This window comes from Callorhinus ursinus, unplaced genomic scaffold, assembly GCF_003265705.2.
Source record: "Callorhinus ursinus isolate GAN/ISIS: 27379988/994484 unplaced genomic scaffold, GSC_fseal_2.0 scaffold57, whole genome shotgun sequence".
Taxonomy (NCBI): Eukaryota; Metazoa; Chordata; class Mammalia; order Carnivora; family Otariidae; genus Callorhinus; species Callorhinus ursinus.
This window is the reverse complement of record NW_027397119.1, coordinates 7,084,767-7,096,663: the sequence shown is the minus strand read 5'-3', so window position 1 is coordinate 7,096,663 and position 11,897 is coordinate 7,084,767. Positions and strand designations below refer to the sequence as shown.

The 11,897-nt window shown below is 40.4% G+C and overlaps 1 protein-coding gene across 3 annotated transcripts in view; it reads right to left on the bottom strand.

Annotated features, from left to right (window-relative positions):
* Window positions 1–1,613: 1,613 nt before the first annotated feature.
* The window catches only part of SNRPE (small nuclear ribonucleoprotein polypeptide E), an 89,327-nt gene continuing 79,043 nt past the window's right edge, over window positions 1,614–11,897 (bottom strand). For 2 of the 3 annotated variants that reach the window (XM_073884460.1, XM_073884461.1), the window contains one exon: window positions 1,614–1,918. In XM_073884460.1, coding sequence (XP_073740561.1) covers window positions 1,776–1,918 — 143 coding nt within the window. In that variant the 3' untranslated portion in view covers window positions 1,614–1,775. The remainder of the gene's footprint in view (window positions 1,919–11,897) is intronic. The other variant, XR_012375784.1, reaches the window with a different exon arrangement.

Sequence of the window (11,897 nt, the reverse complement as noted above, 5' to 3'; positions counted from 1 at the left end):
GAGCATATGGCAGGTCCTGCTGGACAGGGATATTGAGGTGAAAGGTAACATATCTACATTCTCAATAGTATTGGGTCAAGTATTTGTTTCCTTGATAAGAGATTGGGTTTGAGTTTCTTGGTCCAAGAATTAAATTGCCAGAAATTCTGTCCTCTGAGAGGCTATATGTTGTCCCATTCCCTTCAGACCATACTTGGTGGCCTGCTGCCTATGCATGTTAGTATCTTTTGGCTGGTAGTGCCAACCAATGGCTACAAAACTGCGAAAACAATACTTCCCCCTTCCAAGAACTACTTTTGACCAAGTAGTCTCAAAACTAGTTGAGTTCAGGCTGACTTCTTAAGCTAAATCTCTACAAAATCTCCGAGTTTCTTCCTCAAGACAGAACATCCTTTTGGAATGGTTCTCATGCTGCAGCATTATGAATGAAGTCTGGTTTTTCACAGTGTTCTGGCTGATCTTTTCCCAGTTTCTGATACTGTGACCTGGACCCTCTGCTGCTCAGCCTGATCAATAAAGTAGAAACTTTTGCTATCTCCCCTCCTGTGGGTCTCAGTGACTGCACAGCTGAGTAGGTCCTGTGCCTGATAAATGTACCACTCTTTTTCTCTTGAGCATCACTTAAGACTTTATTGTCCTTGGTATAAGCTTCTTGATTTGAATTGTTTTGCACGATTCAAGGCTCTTGCAGACAAAGTGGGTATACTACTGAGGTTCTCTGGGCTGATGACTGTCTCCTGTCTGTTATCATTATTTGAATATGGGCAATCAGTTATTTAATGAACTTCCAGGTCATTGTCCTACTTCTTACACATACAAACATTATAGTGCCAATGGCACCTAATATATGAAGCTCTGGCAGGATTCTATCACAATTTAAAATGTCAATGACCACTTGGGAATTGATATGTAAACAAAATTATTTACATGCCTGGTGACTTAGAATTAAAGTATTCAAAAATTCCAAATGACCTGATGGTCCACATTCTTTTTCGTAAAAAGGTCTCTGAAAAGCAGAAAAAATTTTAAATTGCTTCCCTTAAAGGCTCACTCCAAACTCTTCTGACCAACCTCCGATGGGCCTCTCTTTTGATCTCCTTCCTGCACCTTTACCTCCTCCACTTTGCTCTGCCTTCCCTCTCCTCCTTCTGTACTGTCACTGGGACCCCTTTTTTTCCTTCACTGCTCTTTTCTAAACACATTCCTCTCAGTGACGATATCTCCTTACAGTGGCTTATAATAAGGTGTGAATGAAATCACCCCCTACATCAATGGACTTATACATTTAAACCTTGGCCAAAATAAAATTGGCGTAATCTAGTTAAAGCCTTCACTAATTTTCACACACACAAAAAAGATTAAAATTCACCAAGGATTTTAGGATTGTTCTAAAAATTTATAGTCTGGTTAATCCATGTCTTTCTGGGACCTAGAGATGCAAAATGTGGATAGAAAATGCAGGATGGAATTGCCACAAAATTAAATCATGTTAAATACTATACACATCAAAATTTAAGCATAGATGGATATTTAAAAGTATAAAAATAAGACAAAATATCTTAGTAGATTATTTTTTTTTTAAAGATTTTGTTTATTTGAGAGAGAGAGAGAGAGAGAGAGAGAGGAGAGGGACAAGCAGACTTCTCACTGAGCACAGAGCCTGGTATAGGGCTCAGTTGCACAACCCCATACCACAACCTGAGCTGAAATAAAAGGTCAGAGGCCCTGGGGCACCTGGGTGGCTCAGTCAGCTGAGCATCTGCCTTCCACTCAGGTCATGATCCCAGGGTCCTGGGATCGAGTCCCACGTTGGGCTCCTTGCTCAGTGGGGAGCCTGCTTCTCCTTCTGCTTGCCGCTTCTCCTTCTGCTTGCCGCTCCTCCTGCTTGTGCGCTCTCTCTCTCTCTGACAAATAAAATCTTAAAAAAAAAAAAGAATAAACTCCAATTTTATCAGATCCAAGTGTATTATTTAGGTGATGACATCACACAAAGTGGAAAGTCTCCTTCTTCTCATATATAGGGAGCTATCTGGGTCTTGCCCACCCAATTACCAAACAATAATGTCAAGGATTTCTCAGTCTCACAAGATACTGTAGACATTGGATTTCTAACTTTTCAGGATTGGCTTTTCCTTTATATGTTCTTCTTTTTTTTTTTTCCTTAAGATTTTATTTATTGGGCACCTGGGTGGCTCAGTTGGTTAAGCAACTGCCTTTGGCTCAGGTCATGATCCTGGAGTCCTGGGATCGAGTCCCGCATCGGGCTCCCTGCTCAGCGAGGATCCTGCTTCTCCCTCTAACCCTCCCCCCTCTCATGTACTCTCTCTCTCTCTCTCATTCTCGCTCTCTCAAATAAATAAATAAATCTTAAAAAAGATTTTATTTATTTATTTGAAAAAGAGCAAGAGAGAGAGCACAAGCAGGGGAAGCAGCAGGCAGAGGGAGAAGCAGACTCTCTGCTGAGCAAGGAGTCTGATACAGGATTCGATCCCAGGACCCTGGGATATGACCTGAGTGGAAGGCAGACAACTGACTGAGCCACCCAGGTGTCCCAGGCACATCAGATCTTAAGGTGGGTATGGCAACACACAATAGTCTTAGTGTAGGGACGGTGGGTCATTCACTATCAGGCAACCTACAGACTGAATTCAACCATGTGAGCAATTAGTCATTGCCATGCAATGAAGCCCCAACAAAAACTCTGGACACTGAAGCTCAGGTGAGCTTTTGTGGTTAGGAATGATTCTTTGTAGATTGTCACACACCAATGTCAGAAAAACAATGCATTCTGATTCTACAGGGAGAGGAAACTTGGAGCTCTGAATTTGGTACATATAGATTCTGCCCATTGGGTTTCTTCATTTGGCTGATTTTATTTTATTTTATTTTATTTTATTTTATTTTATTTTATTTTATTATTTCATTTATTTAGATTTTATTTTATTTATTTGAGAGAGAGAGTGACAGAGCACAAGCAGGGGGAACAGCCGAGGGAGAGGGAGAAGCAGGCTCCCCGCTGAGCAGGGAGCCCAATGAGGGGCTCCATCCCGGGACCCTGGGATCACAACCTGAGCCGAAGGCAGATGCTTAACCATCTGAACCACCCATGTGCCCCCATTTGGCTGATTTTAGTCTGTATCATTTTCCCTGATAAACTGTAACTGTGAATATAATTTCAGTGAGTTCTAGCAAATTATCAAAACAGGGTCATTTTGGGAACACCATGAACTTACAGTTGGTGTCAGGTAAGAACATGTTGAGGACTGTGACTTCTATGTTGTTGACACATTTCTTTCTCTCTCTCTGACAAATAAATAAATAAATCTTAAGAAAAACTGATGTGGCCAGTTTCTAAACAAAGACACTCCTATCAGGTATGGCAGATCACCTCCCAGAATCTGAGGGCAAAAGCCAGACTTCTCTTTGAACAAGGCCAAATTCCTTACTACAGAAATGTGTTGTTGTGTTGGGTGTTCTGTAAATGTCAACTAGGTGAAATTGGTTAATAGTATGGGCCATGTCTTCTATATATTTACCTATTTTCTGTCTATGTGTATCAATCGTTGGGAGACAGGTATTGAAATATTTAGTTATAACTGTGGTTTTGTCTATTTATAGTTGTATTTCTATCAGTTTTTTTCTTCATAAATGCTCTGCTATAATGTGATTAAGGTTATTATGTCCTTTCAGTAAATTGAATGGACATCTTTATCATTACAGAATGACTCTCTTTATCCTTGGTAATATAATTTTATTTGTTTTCATTTTTTGTTTTTTTTTAAGATTTTATTTATTTGAGAGAGAGAGCACAGGAGCGGTGGAGAGGGCAGAGGGAGAGGGAGAAGTGACTCCCCACTGAGCAGGGAACCCGATATGGGGCTTGATCCCAGGACCTAAGATCGTGACCTGAGCCGAAGGCAGATGTTTAACCGACTGAACAACCCAGGTGCCCTGGTAATATTCTTTTATTTGAAACATACTTTGTCTGATACTAATCTAGAAACTCCAACTTTCTTTTCTTTTTTGTTAACACCTGTATTGAAATACATTTCACATACCATAATGTTTACTCTTTTGAAGTGTACAATTCAGTAGCTTTTAATATATTCAGAGTTGTGGGTTTAACACCACTATGAAATTCCAGAACATTTTCGTCAACCCAAAAAGAAATTTCATACCCTACAGGGAGAGGAAACTTGGAGCTCTGAATTTGGTACATATAGATTCTGCCCATTGAGTTTCTTCATTTGGCTGATTTTATTTTATTTTATTTTATTTTATTTTATTTTATTTTATTTCATTTATTTAGATTTTATTTTATTTATTTGAGAGAGAGAGTGACAGAGCACAAGCAGGGGGAACAGCCGAGGGAGAGGGAGAAGCAGGCTCCCCGCTGAGCAGGGAGCCCAATGAGGGGCTCCATCCTGGGACCCTGGGATCACAACCTGAGCCGAAGGCAGATGCTTAACCATCCGAACCACCCATGTGCCCCTACTTCCTATTATTCCCTACTTCCTATTATTCCCTGGCAACCACTCCCTACTTCCTATTATTCCCTGGCAACCACTAATCTATCTTCTGTCTTTTATTTATTTATTTATCCATTCATTCATTCATTCATTCATTCAACTTTCATTCATTTTTTTAATTTTTAAAGATTTTATTTGTTTATTTGAGAGAGAGAGAGAGAAGAGAAGCTGGGGAGAGGGGGAAGCAGGGAGCCTGACTCGAGGCTTGATCCCAAGACTCCAAGATCATGACCTGAGCTGAAGTCAGATGTATAACCTACTGAGCCACCTAGGCATCCCTGAATTATATCAGTTTTTGTTTATATGGAAATGTCTTCTTAATTTCTCCTTCATTTTCTGAGGGATAGTTGTGCTGGATATTGAACTCTTGGTTGACAATAGCATGTTGAATAGATCATTCAACTGCTTTCTGGCCTCCATTGTTTCCAATGAGAAACCAGCTGTTACTTATTGAGGATCTCTTGTATGTGATGAGTCATGTTTCTCTTGCTGCTTTCAAAATTCTTGGTCTTTTGATTATTTTTCTATGACATATCAAGGTGTGGATGCCATTTAGTTTACCCTGAGGGTTCATTGGGCTTCTTGGATGTACCAACTAATGTTTTTCAGAAATTTCTGGGTGTTATTTCTTTCTTTTTTTTTAAACAATCTTTTTTTTTCTTTAAAGATTTTATTTATTTATTTGACAGAGACACAGTGAGAGAGGAAACAGAAACAGGGGGAGTGGGAGAGGGAGAAGCAGGCTCTCCACTAAGCAGGGAGCCCGATGTGGGGCTCAATCCCAGGACCCTGGGATCATGACCTGAGCTGAAGGCAGACACCTAAAAACAGTCACCCAGGGGCCTTGGCTTTTATTTCTTTGAATATTCTTTCTGCCCATTTTCCCTCTCCTCTTTCTGAGACATCAGTTATGTTTATGTTGGTTCACTTGATGATGTTCCAGAGGTCTCAAACCTCAGTTCATTTTCTTCATTCTTTTTTATTTCAATTCTTCAGAATGGATATCTCAATTGACTTTTCTCTATGTTCACTGATTCTTTCTTCTGCCTGTTGAAATCTACTGTTCAGTCCATCTAGTGAGACACACTTTTTGGTTTCTTTATATATCTCATAAATTCTCACATATCTACATAATTTTTTTTTGTTGAAAACTGGACATTTTATTTATTTTTAAAAGATTATTTATTTATTTGAGAGAGAGAGAGAGCGCGCACAAGGGGGCAGAGACAGAGGGAGAGAGAGAGAGAAGCAGACGCCCTGCTGAGCAGGGAGCCCCATGCAGTGTTCATTCCCAGGACCCCAAGATCATGACTTGAGCCAAAGGCAGATGCTTATCCAACTGAGCCACCAGGCGCCCCATAAACTGTACATTTTATTATTATTTTTTAAGATTTTATTTATTTATTTGACAGAGAGCACAAGAGAGAGAGCAAGCACAAGAAGGGGGAGTGGCAGGCAGAGGGAGAGGGAGAAACAGTCTCCCCAGTGAGCAGGGAGCCTGATGCAGGGCTCAATCCCAGGACCCTGGGATCATGACCTGAGCTGAAAGCAGACACTTAACCAGCTGAGCTACTCAGGCGCCCCTAAACTGTACATTTTATTATTATTTTTAAAGATTTTATTTATTTATTTGAGAGAGAGAGAGAATGAGAGAGAAAGCACGAGAGAGAAGAGGGTCAGAGGGTCAGAGGGAGAAGCAGACTCCCCGCTGAGCAGGAAGCCTGATGTGGGACTTGATCCCGGGACTCCAGGATCATGACCTGAGCCGAAGGCAGTCGCCTAGCCAACTGAGCCACCCAGGCGCCCCTAAACTGTACATTTTAAATTATGCAATGTGGTGGGGTGCCTGGGTGACTCAGTCGGTTGAGCATCCAACTCTTGATTTTGGATCAGGTCATGATCTTTGGGTCATGTGATCAAGTCCCACGTCAGCCTCTATGCTCAGTGTGGAGTCTTCTTGTCCCTCTCAGTTTGCCCCTCCCCCAGCCCTCTCTATCTCTTTCTCTCTAAAATAAATAAATAAAATAAATCTTTAAATTATACAGTGTGGCAACTTTGTAAATCAGATACTCACCCTCTCAAGATTTGTTTAATGAGTTTCCTGGATTAATTCTGTACAGTGTATATTCTTTGTTATATGAACTCTTTGCTGAGTTAGCTTAGTAGCCAATTTAATGATTGAATAGAGATTTCCTCAAATATCTTAAAGAAATAAGTCTTCCAGGTTTTGCTAAATGACTCTGTGTGTATTGGGATATGGTTTCAGTGATTTGTCAGGCAGTTTACACCTGTTATTAGCCTTCACTTGCTTGAGCAAAACCTTGAAGTCAGCCAGCATTGAGACATTATGGTCTTCTTAGGCCTTTCTTGGATGTGCATATACCATGCATATGGCATTACAAATTCCCAGGTTCCCAGGACTCTGTCAGATCTTCACAACTCTCCCTGTGGACATATTAGTCTCCAACTTTTCCTTTTAAGATTTTTCATCAGCCTATTCTTAGCCACAGCTGTTAACACCTCTGGCAGCTTCAATGTTAAAAAACTGCCACTGATTGTTTTTGATAAATTCCCCGTGGTTAGGACTATTCTAAAAGATTGAGTTCTGATTCAGGTCAAATAAAGACAAGCTCTGAAAATGGCACTTTTCAATGAGCTGCCAGACAAGTCAAATAGTGACAATTCTCTGGGATTGGGGCTTTTGGGGAACTCTAAATCCATTTTCCCCTCTCCAACAGCTGCTAGCCTGCTGGTTTTCATAGCTACTGTAGTTGTGAGGTTATCAGCTTTAAATGGTACTTGGAAAGTGGGAGAAGGGGTATTGGATTAGGGAAAGTTAAGATGCCCAAAAGGTTATTGTTCTTACTGAGAGTCGGACATTTTTTGTGAATAAACCCTCTTAGATTATCAAAAGACTTTGTTTAATTTCAAGGGCTTGAAAAAGTTGATTTTGGCAGGGTTTTTTTTCTTTAAATTTTTTATTGTTATGTTAATCACCATACATTACATCATTAGTTTTTGATGTAGTGTTCCATGAGTCATTGTTTGTGCATAACACCCAGTGCTCCACGCAGAATGTGCCCTCTTTAATACCCATCACCAGGCTAACCCGTCCCCCCACCCCCCTCCCCTCTAGAACACTCAGTTTGTTTTTCAGAGTCCATCGTCTCTCATGGTTCGTCTCCCCCTCCGATTTACTCCCCTTCATTCTTCCCCTCCTGCTATCTTCTTCTTCTTTTTTTTCTTAAAATATATTGCATTATTTGTTTCAGAGGTACAGATCTGTGATTCAACAGTCTTGCACAATTCACAGCGCTCACCATAGCACATATGCTCCCCAATGTCTATCACCCAGCCACCCCATCCCTCCCAACCCCCACCACTCCAGCAACACTCAGTTTGTTTCCTGAGATTAAGAATTCCTCATATCAGTGAGGTCATATGATACATGTCTTTCTCTGATTGACTTATTTCACTCAGCATAACACCCTCCAGTTCCATCCACGTCGTTGCAAATGGCAAGATCTCATTCCTTTTGATGGCTGCATAATATTCCATTGTGTATATATACCACTTCTTCTTTATCCATTCATCTGTTGATGGACATCTTGGCTCTTTCCACAGTTTGGCTATTGTGGACATTGCTGCTATAAACATTGGGGTGCACGTACCCCTTCAGATCCCTACACTTGTATCTTTGTGGTAAATACCTAGTAGTGCAATTGCTGGATCATATGGTAGCTCTATTTTCAACTTTTTGAGGAACCTCCATACTGTTTTCCAGGGTGGTTGCACCAGCTTGCATTCCCACCGACAATGTAGGAGGGTTCCCCTTTCTCCACATCCCTGCCAACATCTGTCATTTCCTGACTTGTTAATTTTAGCCATTCTGACTTGTGTGAGGTGGTATCTCATTGAGGTTTTGATTTGGATTTCCCTGATGGATTTTGGCAGTTTTTTTAATCCAGATTTCTCATTGCCTTTATGGAGGCACTGATTTTTGGAGTTCCTTTTTTTTTTTTTTTTATAAATTTCTTTTTTTTTTTTTTAAGATTTTATTTATTTATTTGACAGAGAGAGATGCAGCGAGAGAGTGAACACAAACAGGGGGAGTAGGAGAGGGAGAAGCAGGCTTCCCGTGGAGCAGGGAGTCCAATGCAGGGCTCTATCCCAGGATCCCGGGATCACGACCTGAGCTGAAGGCAGATGCTTAACGACTGAGCCACCCAGGCGCCCCAGATTTTTGGAGTTCCTTAATGCCATCCTGGAAGTTAAATAGCTCTCCATCTTTCTTTTATGTTAGCATGGTATATCATTTTACATCCTTTTACTTTTATTCTATTTGTGTCTTTATTATATATATAATATGTAATATATATTTATATATTATATATATTTTTATATATTTATAATATATATATAAAGTTTTCATTAAATCCAGTTGATTTTTTTTTAAAGATTTCATTTATTTGACAGAGAGAGACATAGCGAGAGAGGGAACACCAGCAGGGGGAGTGGGAGAGGGAGAAGCAGGCCACCCGTGGAGCAGGGAGCCCGATGTGGGGCTCGATTCCAGGACCCTGAGATCATGACCTGAGCCAAAAGCAGACACTTAATGACTAAGCCACCCAGGCGCCCCTAAATCTAGTTGATTTTTTTTAAGTGAGCTCTATGCACAAGATTCGCACACTCTACTGACTGAGCTAGCCAGTTGCCCCTATTTGTGTCTTTATTTTAAAATGAGTTTCTTGGGGTACTTGGCTGGATCTGTCAGTGGAGCATGTGACTCTTGATCTCTGGGTTGTAAGTTTGAGCCCTACATTGGGTGTAGAGATTACTTAAAAATAAAATCTCAAAATATAAATAAATAAATGAATAAATAAGTAAATGAATAAAACGAGTTTCCTGATAGTTGTATTTGTTGGATATTGCTTTTTTAAATGTTTTATTTTTATTTTTTAAAAGTTTCATTTATTTATTTTAGACAGGACAGAGAAAGGGGGCCAGAGGGAGAGAGAATCCTGAAGCAGACTCCACACTGCGCATGGAGCTGGACATGGATGGGGCTTGATCCCAGGACCCTGAGACCATAACCTGAGCGGAAATCAAATATCTGCTTCCTAGGGGTGCCTGAGTGGCTCAGTTGTTGAGCGTCTGCCTTCGGCTCAGGTCATGATCCCAGGGTCCTGGGATCGAGCCCCGCATAGGGCTCCCTGCTCCGCGGGAAGCCTGCTTCTCCCTCTCCCACTCCCCCTGCTTGTGTTCCCTCTCTGGCTGTGTCTCTCTCTGTCGAATGGATAAATAAAATCTTAAAAAAAAAAAAAAAAGAGAGTCTGCTTCCTGAGTGAGCCACCCAGGTGCCCCTGGATATTGCTTTTTTAAAATACAATTTGCAAATCTCTTTTTAAATTGGGAGGTTAAGAAGATTTAAAATTGTTTAATGATGTTGAATTTAAAGTTATCCTATTTGCTAATTTCTTTCTGTTTGTTCCATCTGCTCATTGTTCTCTCTTTGTCTCTCTTTAAAAAAAAGAAAAAACTCTTTTGGGGGCGCCTGGGTGGCTCAGTCAGTTAAGCGTCCGACTTTGGCTCAGGTCATGATCTCAGGGACCTGGGATAGAGCCCAGTGTTGAGCTCCCCACTAAGTGGGGAGTCTGCTTGTTGCTATCCCTCTACTCCTCCCTCCCCTGCTCATCTCCCTCTCTCAAATAAGTAAATACAATCTTAAAAAAAAAAGTAAAAAACTCTTTTGGACTGAGCATTTTTTATGATTCTATTTTATCTTTTTCATTGCCCTTTAGCTCAAGTGTTTGGAATTTGTTTTGTTTTCTTTCTTTCTTTCTTTCTTTCTTTCTTTCTTCCTTCCTTCCTTCCTTCCCTTTCTCTCTGCCTTCCTGCCTTCCTTTCAAAGTAGGTTCTATGTGGGGCTTTTTTTTTTTTTTTTTTAAAGATTTTATTTATTTATTTCAGAGAGAGAGAGAATGAGAGATAGAAAGCACTAGAGGGAAGAGGGTCAGAGGGAGAAGCAGACTCCCTGCTGAGCAGGGAGCCCGATGTGGGACTCGATCCCGGGACTCCAGGATCATGACCTGAGCCGAAGGCAGTCGCTTAACCAACTGAGCCACCCAGGCGCCCTCTATGTGGGGCTTGATCTCACAACCCTAAGATCAAGACCTGAGCTGAGATCAGGAGTTAGATGCTTAACCGACTGAGCCACCCAGGTACCCCTGTTACGTTTGCTTTAATAGACAGTTTTTGGGTTTTTTTTTAAGATTTTATTATCAAGTAATCTCTACACCTAACATGGGGTTCAAACTCACAACCCCAAGGTCAAGAGTCACATGCTCTACCAACTGAACCAGCCATGTGCCCTGTCAGTTTTCTATGAAAGAAATTTAAATTTAAATAACTTTTATTTATTTTAAAAAAGATTTTATTTATTCATTTGACAGAAAGAGAGCACAAGCACAAGCAAAGGGATTGGCAGGTAGAGGGAGAAGGAGAAGCAGGCTCCTGCTGAGCAAGAAGCTCGATGCGGGGCTCGATCCCAGGACCCTGGGATCATGACCTGAGTGGAAGGCCAATGCTTAACCAATTGAGTCACCCAGGTGTCCCATAAACTTAAATAACTTTAAAAGGTCTTTCACATTCACCCACATATTTATCATTTCTAGAGCTCTTCATTTTTTGGTATAGATTCAGATTTCCATTTGATAATATTCTCCTTTCTGGAGGTTTCCTTTAACATTCTTGTACTTCAGGTGTGCTTGTATGAATTTCTTCAGATTTTGTATGCTGAAAACGTCTTTATTTGGCCATTGTTTGTTTGTTTGTTTGTTTTTAGATTTTTATTTATTTATTTGACAGAGAAATCTGCTGCATTATCTTTATAGTCTTATAGTATTTACTTATAGTAAATAAGTTGCCTTTTAAAATATGTTTTTAAGATGATTTTCTCTTTATCAGTAGTTCTAAGCAATTTGATTGTGATGTACTTTTGTTCCTCTATCTTAGGTTTGAGGTTTGTTGACATTCTTGGATCTGCAGATTTAAGTTAAACATTTTTTTTTTCTTTTTAAGTAGACTTCACACCCAATGTGGAGCTTGAACTCATGACCCAGAGATCAAGAGTTGCATGGTCTACCAACTGAGCCAGTCAGGCGTCCCAGATCTGTGAATTTATAATTTTCAGCAGTTTGGAAAATTTTTTATCCATTAGGCTTTAAAATATTTCTTCTGCTTGACCCTTGCTTCACTTTCAGGGACTGTGTATATTGGGCCACTTGAAGTTGTCCCATATGTCACCGTGTTTTGCTTGTATTTTTCAATGTTCTTTTTCCTTTTGTGTGTTTCATTTTGTACAGTTTC